At 36.6% G+C, this 22,396-nt stretch overlaps 1 protein-coding gene across 1 annotated transcript in view; it reads left to right on the top strand.

Annotated features, from left to right (window-relative positions):
- Ikzf3 (IKAROS family zinc finger 3) overlaps window positions 1-22,396 on the top strand; it is a 91,053-nt gene that overhangs the window by 21,739 nt on the left and 46,918 nt on the right. Inside the window, exons 2-3 of the mRNA XM_027923143.3 lie at window positions 6,341-6,394; window positions 8,927-9,028. Of these exons, the coding sequence (XP_027778944.1) occupies window positions 6,341-6,394; window positions 8,927-9,028 (156 nt within the window). The remainder of the gene's footprint in view (window positions 1-6,340; window positions 6,395-8,926; window positions 9,029-22,396) is intronic.

The raw sequence follows: 22,396 nt of genomic DNA, 5'->3' as shown, positions 1-22,396 counted from the left end.
TCCAGCACTACAAATCAGGCAGTTTTCCTGCTTGAAGGCCGTTCTTACCCTGTTGGGGCTCTGATATCCCATGCTGTCTGTCCCTCCATGTGGAAACCCACTTTGCCTCATTCAGACTGCCCAATCTCCATGCCGGCCATCTTAAGCAGTGTGCTCTGAGAAGACTGAGTGACTAAAACTGGATAGAAAAACTACAGTCTTTCTGGCTTAAAAACCATGGCAACACATCATTGAGAAGTGAGGGAAGAATCCTAAAAAAAAGCTAGAGAAAAGGAGAAAGCTAGATAGGACTACTTTGTATATGAATTATCTGGCTGATCTTTGACCATATATTTTACCTGATATTAGTAGGATCACAAGTAGCCCTTCTGAGGCTAAAATGACTAAATAGAAATTTATGTTTTTCTGTAAGTGACCAACACATCCGAGTTGCCTCAAGACTATCACAGTTTTATATTGTGGAGAACTCAGTACAGGGAAAATGGGACATTTGGTCATCCTAACTGCCACTTACCACAGGTGAGACAGAATTTGAGTCTGAGCCCAGGCAAGTTAACCACATTCTTAGAAAAGTAAAATAAACAAAGCCAGGTGCGATGGCGCATGCCTATAATCCCAGCGGCTCAGGAGGCCTAGCTGGGAGTTCAAAGCCAGCCTCAGCAATTTAGCGAGGCCCTAAGTAACTCAGTGAGACCCCATCTCTAAAGAAAATACAAAAAAATAGGGATGGGGATGTGACTTAGTTGTAGAGTGCCCCTGAATTGAATCCCCCATACAATCTCCAGCATCCCCAAAAGAAAAGTAAAACAAATAAAAACTCCCAAATCAGGTAATGTAGTACACACCTGTAATCCCAGTGACTCTGGATGCCGAGGTAGGAGGATCACAAGTTTGAGGCCAGTCTGGGCAACTTAGTTAGAAGCCTATTTCAAAATAAAAAATAAAAATGACTGGGGATTTAGCTCATTGATAGAATGTCCTTAGGTTCAATCTTCATTACCAACATACAACAAAAAGAAAAGAAAAGAAAAAAAAAATCTCCTATACAGTTCAGAGGAACATAACAGATTTCAGAATTTCTTCATAGAAAATATCCAGGATACAATCCAAAATTATTAGGTCATATAAAGAAGCAGGAAAATGAGACCCTTCTTCTAGAGAGAAGGAAATGAATGATGAGTAACTTCAAGATGATATACCTATTGGAACTGGCAGTAATATTCAAAGATGTAAAGGAAAATATGTTTATAATGAATTAACAAATAGGAAATCTCAGCAGAGAAACTATAATAAAAAGTCTAGAATTAAAATTACAATATCTGAGATAGAAAATTCATCAGATAGTCTTTACTACAAATTAAGATGACAGAAGAAAGAGTGAGTGAAATTGAAGCTATAATAATAGAAATTATTCAAATGGTGGGGGAATGAACATTCTCAGGGAATTTTGGGAACATATGAAAAGGTCTAACTTACATTCATTGATGTCATAGAGGGAAAGGAGTGAGAGGATGGGCAGAAAAGTGTTTGAAGAACTAATGACTGATAATTTTCCAAATTTGATGAAAAACTTAACTTTATAGATTAACAAGTTCAGTGAACCTAGGATAAATGCAAATAAAAATACATCTAGCTGTAAATATTATAGTTAAATGGCTGAAGACCAGAAATAAAGAGGAAATCTTGAAAGCATTCAGGAAAAAAAAAAAAAAAAAAGAATGCATTGTGAATAAGAAAGAAACATCAGTGACTTCTCCTCAGAAACGAAAGAGGTTAGAATTCAGTGAAATGACATCTTTAAAGAACTCAAAAAAACAAAGCAAAACCCAAAAAACTGCCAACCTAGGGTTCTATATTTAACAAAAATTTCCTATAAGGCTGAAAGCAAAATAATCTCCAAATAAATGAAAACTAAAAAAAAGTTGTCCTTCCTACAAGGTGCCATGGCACACACCTGTAATTCCAGCTACTCAGGAGACTGAAGCATGAGGATCAGCAGTTTGAAACCAGACTGAACAATGTAGCGAGACCCTGTCTCAAAATAAAATGTAAGAAGGGTTCAGGGTGTAGCTCAGTGGTAAAGCAACCCTGGGTTCAATCCCTAGTGCTGAAATAATAATAATAATTAGAAAAGAGGGCAGGGATAAAACTGTTTACAAAAGTTTCATTTTAAGATGCTGGAAAAGGAAGAGTAAATTAAACCCAAAGTAAGTAGAAGGAAGAAAATAATAAAGATAAAAATAAAAAATAAAAAATGAGTAATTCCTAAATATAAAGATATTATGAATGTTGGCAAAAAAAGAAGAAATCCATTAAAAAACCAACAAACAATAGAGAAAATTAACTGACTCAGAAATTGTTTCTTAGAAGAGATTTTTTAAAAACTTGATAAACCTTTAGCTACACTAACAAAGAAAAAGAATACAAATTATCAATATCAAAAAGGAAAACAACTACAAATCTTACAGATATTAAAAGAATAACAAGGAAATGTCACAATCTTACACAAATTAATTTGACAATTTAGGTAAAGTAGACAAATTCTTTGAAAAATAAAACTGAAACTAATGCAAAATGGCATTTAAAAGTATGAATTGGTTTGTATCAATTCAAGAAATTGAAATTATTATCAAAAGAAAACTCCAGGTAGATATGGTTGTCCAGGCTTGTTACCTCAACTATTTGGGAGGTGGAAATCAGAAGGATTGCAAGCTCAAGGCCAGACTTGGTGATTTTGCAAGACCCTGTGTTTAAAAAAAAAAAAGAAAGAAAAAATAAAGAAAACTCCAAGCCCAAATAGTATCACAATTAAACAAATTGAATTTTACCAGATATTTAAGGAGGAAATAAATCTCATACCATTCTTTCAGAAAATAAAGGAGGAGGGAATGATAAAAAATTCTGATACCAAAATCTAATGAACACATTAAAGAAAGAAATAAAATTATAAGTCCAAATCATTCATGAACATAATACATAAATTCTTAGTAGACTGTAAATAAATCCTTAACAGGCTAATAATTAGATGTAGAAATACACAAAGCAGAAACTATATCAGAGGTTTGTCCCAGAAGTACAAGGGATGTAATCTAAGGAATTTATCCCAGGGTTTGTAATTCATTCAAGTTGACAGAATAGATGCAGAAAAAAACATATCATTTCAATAGATACATAAAAAATATTTGACAGATTTCAATATTTGTTCATTATAAAGACAGAACAAAAAGCCTTAGCAAATTAAGAATAGATGGGAACTTCTTGAGCTCTGTGCAAAACTTACAGTTAAAATTATAATTTATGATGAAATACTGAACATTTCCTCCATAAAATTGAAAACCGAGCAAGGATGACCCCTCTCAGCACTTCTATTCAATTTTGCTAGGAATTCTAGAATTCTAGCCAGTGTAATAAAGCTAGAAAGAAATTAAACATATAAAAATTGGAAAGGAAGATGTAAAACTGATAATTTATATTGAAGATACCAAACAACCACTAAAAACTAATTTTAAGTTTTAGTTTTTCTTAAATAAGAAACAGGAAGAAATATCTGTTTTAAAATGGATACATTAGACTTCAAAATTTCAAACTTTTGAATATCAAAAGATACTATTAAAGGAACTAGGGTTGTAGCAGAGTGCTTGCCAAGCATTCCTGAGGCCCTGGACTTAATTTCCAACACTAGGGAAAAAAATACCATTAAAATAATGAATAAGTAATTTATATACTGGAAGAAAATAGTACGAAATCATATATTTGACAAAGGATTGGTATTGGTTATATGCAAAGAACTCCTATAAAATAATGAAAATACAAACTAATAAAAATGAGCAAGAGACTTGAACAGATACTTCAAAAAGAAAAATGTATAAATAAGCACATGGAAAGATATTCAATATTTTTGGTTCTTCAGGGAAATATAAATTCAGATGAAAATAGAATACCAATATACATCTACCAGAATGACTCTAATTTTAAAATTCTGATAATAACCAAATATTGATTGGCAAGGATACAGCGCATCATTCTTGCTAATGATACAACCATATTTAAACTGGTTCTGGCAGTTTCTATTAAAACTAAATTTGCCTGCTCTATGACCCAGTAGTTCCATACCTGAGTATTTACTCAAGAGATAGGAAAGCATATGGCTGCAGAAAGACTTTGACAAGGATGAACATACCCGAGTCTAATCATGAGAAAAACAAACAAATCCCATTTGAAGCACATTCTACAAAATACCTGAGCAGTATTCCTCAAAAGGAAAGTCTGAGAACCAACAGGAGCCCAAAACACTGTGACTAATGTAATGTGGGATCCTGAGACAGGGAAAGAACTTCAGAGGACAATTAAGGAAATCTGAATACAGATAATAAAAATGTTTTGGTATTTTTTCATTAGTTGTACCGTACTAATATAAGATGTTATATGATGATAGAGGAAACTGAGAATGAAGTATGTGGGAACTCTGCACCATCTTCATGATTTTCTGTTACTATTCTAAAATTTAAGAGTATATTGTTTTTAAAAAGAAAAAGAATAGTTTTACTCATAGTAGCCAAAACTGGAAACAGTCTAAGTGTCCCTCAACAGGAGAATGGATAAACAAACTGGCATATTCTTTGGTGAAATACTACTTAATAATAAAAAGAGTGAAGTACTGATAAACACCCCAGAAGGGATATATCTCAGAAACTTTATGTTGAGTAAAAGAAGCCTCAGACAAAATAATTTATACCATGTGTCTGTCTGATCCCATTTTTAAAAAGTTTTAGAATAAACTATATAATGGAAAAAAAAACACAGTAGCTGTCTCTGGAGTATGTAGGTGGGGACTAGGAAGGGACATGGGATGATGATAATGTTCTGTATCTTGACTGGGATTTGCATTACACAAGAATATGCCTTTAAAAACATCATTAAATGGTATACTGAAGACCTATGAGCCTCGGCTGGGGTTGTGGCTCAGCGGTACAGCGCTTGCTTCGCATGTGCCAGACCCTGGGTTCGATCCTCAGCACCACATAAAAATAAATAAGTAAAATAAAGGTATTGTGTCCAACTACAACTAAAAAATAAAAAAGATCTATGAGCCTGATGTGTTGGCGCACGCCTGTAATCGCAGCAGCTTGAGAGGCTGAGGCAGAAGGATCCTGAGTTCAAAGCCAGTCTCAGCAAAGGTGAGGCACTAAGCAACTCAGTGAGACCCTGTCTCTAAATAAAACACAAAATAAGGCTGGGGATGTGCTTTAGTGGTGCCCTTGAGTACAATCACCAGTAGCAAAAAAAAAAGAAAAAAGAAAAAAAAATACCTGTCTCTAAATAAATAGGGCAAAATAGGGCTGGGGATATGGCTCAGTGGTCAGATGCCCCTAAGTTCAATCCCTGGTACCAAAAAAGAAAAAAAAAATGCATTTTGCTATAATTTTTTTTAATACCAGGTATTGAACCCAGAGTCACATTCCACTGAGCCACATTCCCAGTCTTTTTTTTTTTTTTTAAAGAGAGAGGAGAGAGAGAGAGAGAGAGAATTTTTAATGTTTATTTTTTAGTTATTGGCGGACATAACATCTTGAAATGTGGTGCTGAGGATCGAACCCGGGCCGCACGCATGCCAGGCAAGCGCGCTACCGCTTGAGCCACATCCCCAGCCCCATTCCCAGTCTTGCTAAGTTATTGAGGTTGGCCTTGAACTTGTGGTCCTTCTGCCTTAGCCCAGTCACTGGGATAACAGGCATGTGCCACCACACCCACCTCTATGTAACTTTTACCTTAAAAAAATCTTATAAATAAATATGGAACTCTAGTTGTTAATAGTATACATGCTAAAGTCTTAGATGTGAAATATGCCAAAATCTACCACTTCTTTCGAAATGCTTCAAAAAAGTAAGATGAACTGATAGATGGAGTAAAATGATGGATAGGAGAAAATATGTGAAAAAGCAAAAAATAGCATAATGCTATTATAAAATCTAGTCAGTGGGTAATGCATATTCACTGTGTAATTATTTTAACTTTTCTATCTGTATGTTTGAAAATATTTATAATAAAATATTGGGAGGAAGAATAGGATATCTGAGATTGTCTCTATTGGGCCCTGTGTTTTGCTCACTGTTCTTGTATAAGTAACTTCTGGGAGAAAGTTCTCAGAATAACATTGCTGCATCAATAATTCATTTCCTTCTTCTTGAGGCACTTTTAAGGAGAGCATAGAGGAAGTGTAGTCCTGCTCTGAAAGAGGAATTCTGCCGCTAAGTTTTCAAAATGGGATCCTTATTAAATTTGGAATGCTGAAATCTGTGTCAGTGTACCCTATCCATTTATTTATAATCTTTCTTTTCAGATATACAACCAAATGTGGAACTGAAAAGCACTCAGGAGCAGCCTGTGCCCTCAGGTAACATGGATCTTTCCTTTCTAAAAACATACCTTTGCTGATAATACCAAAGAAAGAGGAGTGTTCTTATTCTGGTTATAGTAAAAATGCTATGTTTAAAAAAAAATACTGTTGTCAGCCTGGCTTAATGGCACATTGGCTAGAGAGGCTGAGGCAAAACTTTGCAAGTTCAAAGCCAGACTCAGCAACTTAGTGAGGCCCTAAGGAACTTGGCAAGACCCTGCCTCAAAATAAAAAATAAAAAGGGCTGGGGATGTGGCTCAATGATTAAGTGTCCCTGGGTTCAATCCCTGATACCAAAATGAAACAAAAAATAAAAAGTTGCTTTTGCTTATAAAACAAATAACTCATTCATTTAGATCATATGAATTATTTTGCAAAATAGGGCCTAACAGCACTCTGCCTAATATTGAATACTGGGTTTTTCTTTTCCTTTTTAAAAATTTTCAACTGGTTGATCTTGATAAAGACAGCTTTTGTTGAATATTATGGTAACAACTTTGAATGACTTGTGTTTTACTGTAGAACAGTTTTTTTTTTGTTTTGTTTTGTTTTGTTTTTGTAAAATGCTAGATTGTAAATAATTCAGACTTTTCAGGCCACTTGTAGTCTCTGTCCCATATTCTTCTTAGTATTTTTACTACCCTTTAAAAATATAAAAACTGGGCTGGGTTCGTAGCTCAGTGGTAGACGACTTGCCTTGCATGTGTGAGGTTTGATCCTTAGCACCACATAAAAATAAGTAAATAAAACAAAGGTATTGTGTCCATCTGCAACTAAAAAAAATTTTTTTTAATTAGTGGAAAAAAAATGTAAAAACCATTCCTGCTTCCTGAACCCATATAGAAACAGGCCAGAGTCACACATGGCCTTTGGGCTATAGTTCATTGACCCCCTTCTCTAGGATAAACTATAAACATTTAAAATATTTATTTCCTAAAAATAATTCTATGATTTCTCCATCAATTAACTCACTTTGCTTGAATCAAAAGTTATGGTATATTACAAAATGTATTACTTAAGTGTTTTGTATAATTGTGAGCTATAATCTCATATTTAATTGAACATGAACCTCACATTAATTGATCAAGAGTCTACTATATGTTATTCATTTCAAACTTGAGAAAAGTGAACCACTTTTATAGAATACACATTATAATATGCAGAAATTAGACTCTTAGGTATTCATAAATCAAAAAATGAGTCCATGATTATGACATTTTCAGAGCCTCTTCATCATGGACTTTATGAAATGTGTTTCTGTTTTACATGTACATTCCAGTACATATCCTGCACCATGAGTTTTATCATGCCTCTGTAGATTTTCTAGTTACCTCTCTTATTTTGACCCAGCTTAAATGCCACAGGATTCAGTGTCTTTGATTATTTGTTGTAATTATAGGTATTCAGTAAATATTTTATGGAATCCTAGGAAGGAGTTTGATAGAAAGTAATTTCTCAGTTCATTACTTATTTTTAAAAATATTTTTTGTTGTAGGTGGACACAAAACCTTTATTTATTTATTTATTTAATATTTTTTTCTAGTTGTAGATGGTCACAATACCTTTATTTTGTTTATTTATTTATTTTTATGTGGTGCTGAAGATCAAACCCAGTTCCTCACAGGTGCAAGGCAAGCATTCAACCACTGAGCCACAACCCCAGACGTATTTATTTATTTTTTATTTGGTGCTGAGGATTGAACCCAGTGCCTCACGTGTGCCAGGCTACCACAGAGCCACAACTCCAGCCCTCAGTTCATTACCTCTGCTATCATCTTTTTGTTAAGCTCTTTGTTAAGCTTACATGCGAAAATAATTCCAGATACATTATTCATTTTCTCTTACATTTAGTATTATCAGTATTTATTGTAACAAAATTTTATTTCCCTTAAACTTGATGTTTACCAAGCTTTCTATTTATTTAAGAATACTTTCATCATGTCTGCTCTCTTTCCTTTATGAACTCCCACTGCACTTTGAATCCTTCCACCCTGTATCTGAGTCTGCCTTGCATTATGGTTGAAGGCTTCTCTTATCCATATCTGCAAAGTATAAGTTCCTTGAAGGTAGGATAGGCATGATGACTTGTTCATATCTATAGCCTTGTCAGTATTTATTAAAAGTTCAAAACAGCATTTTTCCCAAAGTGGATCATACCAGTGTTTCCAAGTTCAATATTTCTCATTATTGCATATTGATAGTTGGACATAAATAGCAATGGCATTCTGCTGAATATCATGAGATACGAATGAAGAAAAAAAATTCTGTCCAGAAAAATCATGAGTGATTTTGAACTTGGGTGGAAGAAATGTTAAAGATAATTGCATGAATTGAAAGGTGCCATGAACCCCATGTGTAGTTCTCCACTTGAAAAGTTTTCACACAGGTCCCTCTTAGATATATGTGAGGGCATACTGTTTATTACTAAAGGATTCTGTAGAGCTGAACATGAAATGACATATACTTAATACATATTTATAAAAATTCTTCAAAGTTTATCACATACTTAGAACTCTTTTTGTTTTTTAGAAAGTCCAACAGTTTTGAGTGACTACAATTTAACCAAACCGCATGAAGTAGAAAATGTGGACAGTGCAGAAGCCCCAACCAATGAAGATGAAGATACAGGAGGTGAGCCATAGTGTACGGCTTAAATCTAATGGTTTTAATATGGTCAAAGGTTAGTATGAAGGAGAAATTAGCTCTCCAAGGGAAACTTACATTTGTGGGTTTAGTGAGAAGTGATTCTGATTTGTTTGTTTCACAAGTATTTGCATTTAGTATATCAGCAAGTTATATTAACTTTATTTAAAAAATGTTTATTGTACTCTTTTCCATTTTAAAGTAGTACATATTCATTATAGAAAGTCTGTCTTGGTGTTTTCCAACACAACAGCCAGTTCTTCTATTCTCCAGATAATAACTGGATGTTCAACAATTCAATTCAATTCAATTCTGGTACTAACTCCCAGAGTTAGCACAGGCCCTATGGGCTAAGGGCTCAGTCCCACAAGACTGTCCCCACTTAGATGCCAGTTTCAAGTACTGAGTTCCCAGGTGTTACTTACACTTCTGTCTGATTTATCTGCAAACTTGAGGGTTCCCACTGCCCCACCCCCAGGCTCAATAAATTGCTCGGATAACTCAGAGAACTTGCTACATAACCCATTTGTTCATTTCTTTGCCCTCAGCTATTATTTCTCCTTCTCTCTGTCATAGTGATTTCCATAAGTCTGTGCCTCATACAGGAATTCTCTTAATAAGCCAATTTTCCATTGCCCTTTTGCTTTGCCATATGACCAGGCACTGACCATTACCCATGACTCAGTAGAAACAAAGGTACTTATATTGTTCAGTTCTTCCATGACTGCTTGGAAAACAAAGGTAATTCAGCCCATCAAACTGACTTGCTGTCACCTTCTTCAGTCAGAGAAGTGTCTTCCAAAGATGTTGTTGTCCCTTTTCCTTAGAACTGCCATCTAAAACCAAGGAGCAATTTGTTGATCAGTCAAGGGCTACTTTATAGGGTACTGACTGAGTGTCACTAGAATCTGACAGCTTCTCACATAGTTCTAAATGGGAGAAGAGGCTTGATGCTTGTGAATTTCTTCCTTCAGTTCCCAGGTAGCATCACCCTGAAGAAAACATTTCCATTTTATGATAGAACTCTTCTGTGCATGGCCCTCCCCATTAGAGCATTTCCCTGACATCACCCAAGACATCATGGGTATCTTAGGGTTTAAGATTATTTTTTGTCCTTCAAATATAGTGGCAGTTTCCATCGATGTTTGGAGAATTTCCTTTTTCATCTAAATCTCCACCTTAACCCTCTTAACTCTCATATTTCTATATTCTCTAATCTAGTGTAAATCTGTGTTAGGGCTTTGCCAGTAAGTTTTCGTACTATAATATATGAAGCTTCCATGTCAAGGAGCCCCAGAAACAACTTCTCTACCTCCCGACCATTTTATTTTCTCTTATGCAAAAGGGCTTTTGGGTCCCTAGGGTGCAATTGGGTTCCCCCGCTTTTTTTTTTTGTACTGGGGATTGAACTCAGGGATGCTTTACTACATTCTCACCTCTTTTTTTGTTTTGTTTTGTTTTGTTTTTTTACTTAGAGACAGGGTCTTACTGATCTGCTGAGGCTGACTTTTAACTTGTGACCCTCTTGTCTCAGCCTTCCAAGTTTCTGGGATTATAGGCATTGGCAACTATTAGGGCTCTTTTTCAATATTTGTCATGATTAATCTGCCTATTGCCCCAAGCAATTAAGGTTAGATTTCTCATTATCATCTTTGTTTTCTGGATTCAACTTTTTTTCCCAACTGGAGCAAATAAAGTGAATTTGTTTGGGGCCCTTCAATGCAGGAGGACCAACAAGGGTTCCTTTTTGTCCACCCAACTTTAAATAGTCTCTGTTAAGAGCTTGTTTCAACCATCAATGGCTGTTTTATTTAACACATTTCTTTTCTTTTCTTTTTGAGAGAGAGAGAGAATTTTAATACTTATTTTTTTTAGTTATCGGTGGACACAACATCTTTGTTTGTATGTGGTGCTGAGGATCGAACCCGGGCCGCACGCATGCCAGGAGAGCGCGCTACCGCTTGAGCCACGTCCCCAGCCCCTAACACATTTCTTAATAACACCCTGCTAGAAATGAGTCCCTTGATTCTCCCCCTTTTATTTACCTCTTTTTTTCACCCCATGAAGATTTCCTTAGTTCAGCTTACTTATTTTTTAAAATATTTTGTTAGTTGTTGATGGATATTTATTTATTTTTATGTGGTGCTGAGAATCGAACCCAGTTCCTCTCACATGCCAGGCAAGTGCTCTACCACTGAGTCACAATCCCAGCCCTCAGCTTACTTCTTAATAAACATCAACTTTGATGGGATGAGTCCTTTGGCTCTCCCCCATTTTCTTATTAATCAATCTAACATTCTTATTGGTATCTGTAAGACCTATGAGGAGAAACTTAGAAAATTCAGAAAGGCCTCTTGAACTGTTGCTCAGTTTTTCAGTAAAGTAATCTGGGGTGTACCCCTGTACCAACTGCATTTTCTTAGCATCTATATCTGTCTACTTGGCATTCATCATGAGGTCAATTATACTTTATTTTCTTATTATTTGTATTTTTGATGCTTTGTAATTTGAGGGCCTAATAGACCTGTTCCTCCCAAGGATAGGCAATTCTTAGATGTAGTAAAAGTCTCATCTAGGAGCATACTTTTCATATATACAAACCAACCAGTCCTGAATCTATAACCCAAGTTATCTCCTTATCTACCTTTCACACACCAAGCCAATATTTTCCCGGCTCTAAATCATCCTAAGTTCTGGTACCTGCCAACTAGAAACCATCCCTATCCTCCCAAGTCTAATAAGATTATTCAAATAGCCTATCCTAGCCAGTGTGGTGGCCCATGTCTATAATCCCAGTGCTTTGGAGGTTGAGGCAGTAGGATCAAAAATTCAAGGTCAATCTGGGCAATTTAGCGAGACCCTGCCTCAAAATTAAAAAAAAAAAATGTAAGGACTGGGCGTGTAACTCAGCAATAGAGCACCCCTAGGTTTAATTCCTAGCAACACACACACACACACACACATACATACACACACACATACACAGACCTATCTAAGCTGCTTACCTTGTCCTGCCTTGCCCTCCTACAGAAACCTCAATAAAAGCTGTGGCCTAATGCTTTCTTTCCTCTTTTTCCTTCCTGACTACACTAGTGTTACACCCTGTATGACATATACTGAGTATAATAAACTTTTTCCTTCCAAACTTCATTCTCATTTTCTCTGTGGCTGTACTAACTTAACCATACCATAGCCAATATGTACATTCTTAGATACCGCCTTAATGTTGGCATTTATCATGACTTGGGAAATGGGCATACTGAGCAAGTAAATATCCTAATTATTATAAATCCAGTTCCACAAATGTGAAACATATCAGTTTTTTCATCTGGGGTGTTCCATTTAACTTTTGTATGGGGAGTTGGACACACTTATTGGAGTAAATAGACCTTACAATGGCTTTCAATAGCACCTGAGTTTATGCGAATGATGTAGCTTTATTGAAAGCTAGACAGGTGGTTCCCTCAGGAATAAAGTATTGTCTAACTATGTGTAGCCATCTGTGATTGTTCCATAGTGAGCTCTGGATACTACATCAACCCAAACATGCTCTTCCACTCATCAGCATTTAAAAACGAAAATACAGAGCAGGGACTGTAGCTCAATGTTAAAGCACATACTTGGCACACACCAGGACCTAGGTTCAACCCCCAGCACCACAAAGAAAAACAAAATCCAAAAACAAAAACCCAACATACTGCCTGTAAATTAATTTTTCTCACAATCCATTTTTGTAAGGGTTCTTCAGAAAGATAATGATACTGATTTATAAAATAATCTTTTATACTATATCCTCTGGTTTCAGTACTTTCTTGGTTTTCCCCTCTCTTATCTGGACCATCCTCTTGGTGTCTAGAGATCTTATGAGTTTTTCTATTGTTCCCAATAAGTATTTCTAAGTATTCCCCTTTGGGTGCAGCTTTGAATCTAATATCCAAAGCTCAGGGCAACTGGAACCTGAGTTTGGTCTAGTGTCAAAATCTGACCCAATGCTCTCTTTTTCTTTCACTTTAGCTATTATAGATAAAGAAAGGATTACATATTTCACTTTTACCCTATTAGTTGGCATTTCCTAATGCATCCAGTGAACCAGTTCCTCAGGAGTTGGGTCCATTTCTAAATTCCGCTGGTAATTTTTACCATTAGTAGCTGCTGCTCCATACCACGAGTGACCATATGGCCCCCAGTAATCAATGTTTCCATATCCCCTATCCTTTTTCATTCCAAACCACATGTTTCTTTGTGTCAACACTGGGCTAGCAAATCCAGCTCCTAAAACCAATTCTGGAATGTTTCTCAACATGAACAACCAGTTAGTTCTTCAGAATAGTTCAGTTGATGGATGTCCCACAATTCAATTCAATTTTAATATTAATTCCCAGACTTAGAGCAGACTCCATAAGTTAAGGGCTAAATCCCACATAATTACCCCTATTTCAGACATTGATTTTAAGTATCAAGTCCCTAGGTTACCCATACCTCTGTACAACCTGGGCAAATTTAGAGGTTCCCACAAATACTCTCCCCCCACTCCAGGAATGATGATTTGCTAGAATGACTCATAGAACTCAGGAAATCACTTTACTTACTATTGTTGGTTTATTATAAATGATACAACTCAGAACAGCCAAATAGAAGAGCTGCATAAGACAAGGTAGATGGGGATCCCTCTTCAGGCATATCACCTTCCCAGCTCTTCTCTGGGTTCCCCAACCTGGAAGCTCTCTTTATTGTTCAGAATTTTTATAAGAGTTCAATCTCCAGCCCCCTGCCTTCCTAGAGTTTGGGGCTGAAGGTTCCAACCATCTAATTACTTATCTTTTTGGTTACCAGTTCCATCCTGAAGCTATCTAAGGGCCCCAACCTAAGTTAGTCATTAGCATAAACTCAGGTTCTATTGAAAGAGGCTTGTTAGGATTAAGAAAGATACTTCTCCAACAAAGGAAATTGCAAGAGTTTTAGGAACTCTGTGCCCAGAACTGGGAACAGGAGCAAAGACCAAATATACTTTTGTATTAATACAAAAGATTGGAAAGTTCATTGAAGTAGAAAGAAAAAAACAAAATCCACCTCTATTGTACCATCCAAGGCATTATGGAATACTTACTTTCAGGCTTTTTGTGTGAATTTTAAGCACTATGTTTATGTTTACATTGCTCACATTATATGCTGGTAATTAGGTCAATAAATTTAATCATTATTACTTTATAAATGTCACTCAGATCTCATTTTAAATATCATTTCTTCAGAGAGGGTTTCTGTTATAACCCAGTTACTATTTTAACCCAGTACCCTAATCTAATTCTCTGCATGGCACTTATCATAGATTTATTTGTTCATTTATTATTTGTCTCCTTCCATCCTTGATTGACCTTGCATTTTGGACTGTCTTTTTCACTGCCAGATACTTGCAACACCAAGAACAGTTCTTGTCCCATAAGTAAGTGTGCAATAAGTGACTTGAGTAAGTGACTAAATGAAATTCCTGGGTTAGTTATATTTGCATATATATGTGTGTTTCTTAGAGAAAGAAAAGAAAATGTCTTCTCAGAGTCTTTTTTCTTTTACTTTGATTGCTTAAGACCAAGAAATGGAGTTCTTTGTCTAAAATTTCTGAGATTCAAATCACAGCTTCAACTAACATTCCAGCTCTGCCGAGCTATACATTAATTTGTACCAGTTTTTAACCACAGAAACAGAAAATTGCTGCCTGGCACAGGATGTGGTCATTTGTGCTGAGGAAAGACATATGATGTATCAGTTTCATGCAGCTTCTTGAAGGTGACATCCATGGAGTCACACTCAGAATGAGGCAAATGGTAGCTGTGCCTTGACTTCCATCTTTCTGAGTTAGGACTTCTGAGTTCTGGTAGGCAGCACCATTAAGTTTGTATTGAAATAGTGATCCCTATACAACCTTCAGTCTGGAAAATTATCATTTGTGTTAGATTTTGCTCTAAGTGCAGAAGTAGCCTATAGATTTTGTTTTTTTTCAAGTAGTTGGGAGTGAATGAGATTGAATACCTCAATATAAACAAGAAACCAGTTAATTTTCATTCAAAATAGGAATTTAAATAAATATTATAAAACCCCAGGAGATGTAGTGCCTCTTTAGTAACTATACTGTAGACTGTAGGCCTCTGCTCATTCTGAATCTGCTCTGGATATTACTAAAGAGAAGAGTTAAGAGGGAGATTCATTCTCTGTGATCCATTCAGTGTGGATTCTCTTTGATTATTGTAACAGTCTATGCCATTTCTATCACCTTACTTCCAACAACGTGTCAATGGATTAATGGACATCTGTGTGTAGAAATTATTTTTTCCAGTTGCTAAGGATCTGGAAGTCTCATGCTGTTCTTGGTAAACACTAGAAAACATGATCAATCATCCCAAATAATTTGGGAAAGAGAGAAGAAACAGTTCTTTCCTCTAAAGACTCAGAAAGAAATGAATAGGCTAACTTTAGTCTAGTCTGATTATTGAAATGGATTATTCCATTCTTTCATGATTAACTTCCAAATTTATTACTGTAATATTAATATTGACTCTTAATTTGGGCTATATACCTTTGGAAAAAGTGATTACAGAGTCCTTCTTTTAAAACAGATGCAATATGATCAATGTGTTCAAATTATACACATTAAATTATGGAAGCAATAGAATTGAAAAGTAGCATTGGCTGGTAGAAGATATATGCATTGCATAATAAGATACTTCTGCCACATGCAGTACAATGGCACATACAGACTGGAGTTAGGCTGGGTGTGGTGGTACACACATGTAATCCCAGTGACTATGGAGGCTGAGGCAAGAAGATTTAAGTTCAAGGCTAGCCTAGGCAATTTAGCAAGATCTTAAGCAATTTGGGAGACCCTGTCTCCAAATAAAAAGGGCTGGGGACATGGCTTAATGGTTGCTTAACTTTGGTACTGGATTTAACCCCCAGTACCAAAAGGAAAAAAAAAAAAGACTGGTGTTAGGATTATACTTTTTAAAGTGATTAGAGAAATTTAGCTAAATTGTAATAACAAATATAGAAAACATGCTTTAGAGAATCCTGTTTGATTTTAAATTTAACAGAAGCAATTTTAAAGATGTCCTTTGAAAGTTTTTAGAAACTAACCTGTCTGGGGTGCTTTAAATTCAGAATAATTGTAATGTTTAATTTACATCTTAAAAAAATTAAATGTCATGTACATGTTTACAAGTTTTCAGCTCTTAGTTACTTTACAGAAAATTTCAGGCCCTGATGGAAACATTCTATCTTTTCTCTTTTGGAAAGACAGACTAATTTTTAGGGGGGAAAGTCTTTATCCAATTAGAATTATTTGTAAAACAAAATAAAAATACTTAGAAAAGTTGTGTAGATGTTAACATTTAGCATAAATTCACTTGTTTCCCATTCCACAAATATTATTATATATTTTTACAAAATAGTCCTAGGAACCTTGTGTAGGGATTAGCACACTTTTTCTGTAAAGGGCCAGATAGTAAATATCTTAGAATGTGATAGCCACACAATCTGTATTACAGCTCTTCAATTCTGCCATTATAGTGTAAAGCAACCAAAGAAGATACATAAAATGAATGGGCATAGTTGCGTAGCAATAAAATTTTATTTATAAAAACAGACAGCTAGGGCCTGGGGTTGTGGCTCAGCGGTAGAACGTTCGCCTCACATGTGCAAGACCCTGGGTTTGATCCTCGGCACCATATAAAAATAAATAAGTGAAATAAAGGTATTGTGTCCAATTACAACTAAAAAATAAATATTAAAAAAAAGTGAGCCAACCTGCAGGCCATAATTTTATTACTCCTGGCCTAGTGTATACTTTAATTATATGATGAGTTAAGAAAGCTTTTGGTCCTTGAAAGGAACAGAATTCATATAAATATCTTTAAAAGGCATCAGTGGGTACTCTAACACTATTATCTTAAAAATTATATATATATATATATATCTGCGCTCTCTCTCTTTCTCTCTCTCTCTATATATATATTATATATATATATATATTATATATATAATAAAATTATATATATATATCTGCTATTAACAGCTCTGCTCATCACATGCACATGTAGTTGAGATTTCTTTCACTGCAGTTTACACAAATTAATTAGGAATAAAACCATATGTGGATTAAATGTTGTATTACCACTTAGTTGGTTCCTCCTTTCTTCCTGAAAACTTAAGTCCATAAGGATAATGTACGGGTAATAGTTACATCAACTCAAGTTTGTTTCTCCATGAGGCCTTCTTACAGTATCCCAACTCCCCCAGTGTAGTCTCAGAGCTGAGTTTTTGGAATATGTTCTATTAGTACTTGTTTACATACCTAGTTATATTCTATCTGGTATTGTTTGTATATGACAAGATTTCACTACATTACATTACAAACTTTTTGAAAAAAAAAAAAAAACTTAATATTCCACATTTACATCTTTCTGAAAATGCTTTCCAGTGAAGCAGTATAATTCAACTGGATTGAAAAAAACACTGGGAGTGAAGAGGTCCAGAGTACTTTTTCCAGCTTTGTCATCGACACCTAAGAACAATTATTACTTCTCCTTAGTGTCCAACTGCAACTGTCTTCAGACTGAACTTGAGCAGTAGGAAAAGGCCCAGGGATCCCCAAGTCTTTATTTTTGTTTAGCATCCAGTGAATGCTGGGAGTATAGCAGGCACTTCACTGAACATAAGGGATATTAGGACCTTCTTGAATCTAAAATGTCAGCACGATACTGTGATGTCAAAAACAGAAGCTAAAGCAATATTAAAACATGTCATTAGAAAGAATATCCCTATGGCTTATATGTGGCCTGTGATCTCAGAGGAACACAGTAAAATCAAAGCCTCTAAAGATCAGGGCTAGAGGTGAGATGTGTTTAACACTACTGTACCCAGAGATATGAGCAGGTAGAGATGAGGTGCAAGGTGGTGGAGTGCCAGCTCAACGAGGGCCTGGAGAAAAATCATGGCATTTGCAGGTAAATGGATGAAGTTAGAGAAAATAAAGCTAAGTGAAGCTAGCCAATCCCCCCAAAAAACAAATGCCAAATGTTTTTCTCTGATATAAGGTGACTGACTTTAGTGGGGTAGGGAGGGGGAGCATGGGAGGAATAGACGAACTCTAGATAGGGAAGAGGGGTGGGAGAGGAAGGGAGGGGGCAGGGGGTTATTAATGATGGTGGAACGTGATCATTATTATCCAAAGTAGAGGTATGAAGACATGAATTGGTGTGAATATACTTTGTATACAACCAGAGCTATGAAAAATTGTGCTCTATATGTGTAATAAGAATTGTAATGCATTCCACTGTCATATATAAATTAAATAAATAAATAAATAAAAGAGAAGACATGGACTTAAGAGTGGAAGACTGAAGTAGAACTTTCACAGCTTTCTCTTTCAGTCTTTCCTCCTCTGACACTGGATTCCCATCTTTACCATTTCCCACTTAGAAAATGAATGGAAAGGGCCTGTCATGAGCATGTATATTATGAGGCTGTGATTCTATGGCATTTGCCAATGGCATTGATTTCTCTCCTTGAATATTTAGGGAATATAAGTTTGGCTGCCAGCTCTCTGCAGTTAACATTCTACTGGCCCCATTTTTCAGCAGTCCTCTTCCTACTTAGACTAGCCATTCATTCTAAAGCTGCTCTCCGGGCAGAAAAAATACAGCATCCCTCAGTACCCATGGACGGCAGCCATTTACCCTGCCCATGTTGCACATTTACCTTTTGTGTTAGTTTCCCAGGGCTTCCATAACAAATTACTACACATCAAGTAGCTTAAAGCAACATGAACTTCTCTCTCCATTCTGAGGAACGATGCTCCCTCTGAAGGCTCCAGCGAAAGCTTTCTAGCTTCTGGGAGTCCTTGATTTTTCTTGCTTTTGGGAGTCTCACTCCAGTGTCTGCTGCTGTTGACACATGGCCCTCTTCCCTGTGTTTCTCTGTATGTCCTCTCCTCTTATAAAGATGGCAGTTATTGGATTTAGGACCCAGCCTAATCCAGCCTAATCTTAACTATAATTAGTTAAGATTATAGTGTAATCCAAAAACTCAGCTCTGAGACTACACTGGGGGAGCTGGGATACTGTAAAAAGGCCTCATGGAGAAGATTATAGTGTAATCTTAACTAATTACATCTATAATGACCCTGTTTCTGAATACAATCACATTCTGAGATTCCAGGCAGACATGATTTTTGGCAGGACACCAAACCCTTGTCTCCTGACTTTACAACTGAATATTAAACATACATGATGCCCATCATGAAAGAGATCTCTTTTTAATTCATAGTACTGTGATGTTTAGTGTTTTTGTTTGGTTTCTTCTTTCCTGTTAGAGTTATGGATCTTGCCAGGTTCCCCAAGAAAAGTCAAATTTGATAATTTATTGAAAGGCCTTAAAATTTCTCTAATTGTGACACCTTATGCTGTAGAGATGTTTGGATTAAGGAACTTCTCCCTTAGGAAATAACTCTCATCTTTAGTAGCTTTTCATGGCACAGTCTCGATCCCTTTTGAGGTGTACAACTGTTGTGTGAGTATAAGAAGTACTCACTACTTTGATGCAGATGAAAGGGGAAAAAAGCAAGCCACATTTGTGGTTCATGGATGCTAATTGCTGCTACAATAGATGTGTGAAGGAGGTTGGTTGGAGCGAGCTGGGAGAGACCGAGTCAGCCTCGCCTTGCGCTCATTGAGGTTCCGCGGTATGGCTTAGCACACGCAAATACATGCTTCAAAAGGAAGTGCCGTTTTTTATCAAAATATTACATCTCTCAAGCCCAGATCAAGCCTGTCGCTCATGGGATGCAGGGGTTATCTTACAAAATCAGCAGCTCATTGCTGCACAAGTTCACTCACAGGGGATTTCTTTATGTGCTCACACTGGGCAGAGTGTTAGAGCTTCCACTGTGTCACACAGTGGTTCTGTTGGTGATAAAACCAAGACCGTGTCTCCTTGAAAACATTTTAACAAAACACATCTCTGGATTTTGTTTTTTAAAACCAGACTGTGTAGCACAGTGAAATAAGAGGAATGTGTAGGTGTGCATTTGGTATCTGCAAAATAAGATGAACAATCGAAATAATTAAAGGAAAATGGGTCCTCCCATATCCTTACTGGATCCTTGGGAAGTTTCCCCTTCTCATTTTTCTTCTGTGGAGCAGTCGTTTGGCGCCTCCTTCCAGTAGGGATAGCAGACTCATGAAACACCCAGAGGAGCATGCTGACTCCCACAGCAGCCACTCTTGCCATTGAGTCCTGAGCTCACACAAGGTTTGGCACCAGCCGTGGTGACTGGGCCATCATGGACCCTGTGCAGTTTGATAGCTACATGAAGCGGGGACCCTGCAGGGGGAAAAGGATAGTCCCTATGGTGTGCCAGAGCCAGCTCACTGTCACTTGTTAAATTTTCAGGAATTTGCCAGGCACGATGGCAAATGCCTATAAATCCCAGCAAATCATGAGGCTGAGGCAGGAGGATCAAGAGTTCAAAATCAGCCTCAGCAACTTAGTGAGGGTCTGAGCAACTCAGTGAGACCCTATCTCTAAATAAAATATTTTAAAAGGGCTGGGAATGTGGCTCAATGGTTAAGCACCCCTGGGTTTAATCCCTGGTATAAATTAATTAGTTAATTAATTTCAGGAATTTTGTGATCTGGCTGACTTTACACTGGTAGCTTGAAATTGGCCATGGTGGACTGTTTATACCACTGAAATCAACAAAACCCTCCCTACTCACTGTGTTGGTTGGTAAGCATTTACCAGCACACCACTGACCTGAGGACTGAACAAAAACCTGTCCTGGCTTATAAATTTGTTTTTCTTTTTTTTTTTTCCCTAATAATTTATAAACCCAGCAGGGGCTTTTTTTGGGGTAGGGTAATTTGAGTAAAAGAAAATAGTGTTGGAGATGAGAAGAGTACATGAGATCTCCTGATCTCCCTATAGTAGATAGGATCCAGAATTTTATCTTACAAAATATAGGGATCATATTATTGTAAAGTTAATGAAATATAGCAATTGTGCTGTTAGGAAAAGCACAAAACAACCACTGTGAAGTGTACAGTGGACACAGTTGACATGCATTAAACTTTAAAAGTTCCGAAGGATCATGAAGCTGTTACTTCCTGCCCACTTCCACAACACTAAGAACTTCAGCTTCCTCTTATCTGAGAAGGGAGTGGGGTGGATAACTGCAGGCAGTCACCAATCCTGTTATAGCCAAATTTGTACATTGTGTTGTGACAGGTCTTATTATACTTTATTGTGTCCCAAAGACATGGCAAGGACAATCTTTTTTGGTCATATTCTTCTTTTATGCCAAAATTCTGGGCAGATAGTAAATGTTTTGTTCCCTTTTCTTTCTGCCTTTCCATCCAACAATCGATTTGTCCATTTATTCCTTACCTTGTCCACAAGTGCTCACTAAACAATTGTTGATTAATCAAATAAAGTGAAGGAGAGCATTTAAGTATATTTTGGCAATGGGATTTTTCTTAACTGTGTTCTTTAAACACTGAGAAGGTTTTCCAAGGATTGAATGCATGTGGATTATTTTAAGAGAATTAATTTCCAGGTTCTCAACTTCAGTATGTTCTCTTCCTAAAACTGATCTGCCCTAGAAGCCACTGCCATTTTTTTTCCCATCTCCTCTTTTGTAATGACCTTTTCTACTTCATTAAAGAAAGGCACATCCCTCACCCATCTCTACAGTGCAAGTACTTTCAGGATGCCAAACAAAGGGTCAACTCAATAATTTCTTTAATTAGACTTTCGCAAATTATCCTTTATCCTTCTCATTAAGAAATACATTTGGGAGGAGGAGGGGGTGCTGGGGTTGTGGCTCAGCAGTAGAGCACTTGCCTTGCACCTGTGGGGCCCTGGGTTCAATCCTCAGCACCACATAAAAATAAACAAAATAGAGGTATTGTATCCAACTACAACTAAGAGAGAGAGAGAGAAAGAGAGAGATACATTCCCCCCAAACTTTACTTTTTATATTTGATAATTATTGATCAAGAATTATAGCGGATGTGGTAGCCCACACCTGTAATCCCAGCAGCTCGGGAGGCTGAGGCAGGAGGATCATAAGTTCAAAGCCAGCCTCAGCAAAAGCAAGACGCTAAGCAACTCAGTGAGACCTTGTCTCTAAATAAAATACAAAATAGGGCTGGAGACGTGGCTCAGTGTTCGAGTGCCCCTGAGTTCAATCACAGGTACCTCCCCCCCTTCAAATTCCCTGTATAAGCGAGTAGTTTCTGGGCTTCCTGCTCTGTGGCATTGGTCATGATGTTTCTTCCTGCATCAATATTTCTTTCTTAGCAAATATAA

This window comes from Marmota flaviventris, chromosome 17, assembly GCF_047511675.1.
Source record: "Marmota flaviventris isolate mMarFla1 chromosome 17, mMarFla1.hap1, whole genome shotgun sequence".
NCBI classification, from domain to species: domain Eukaryota; kingdom Metazoa; phylum Chordata; class Mammalia; order Rodentia; family Sciuridae; genus Marmota; species Marmota flaviventris.
Note: the sequence above shows the minus strand (reverse complement) of the source record. Positions and strands in the feature narration are given on the sequence as shown.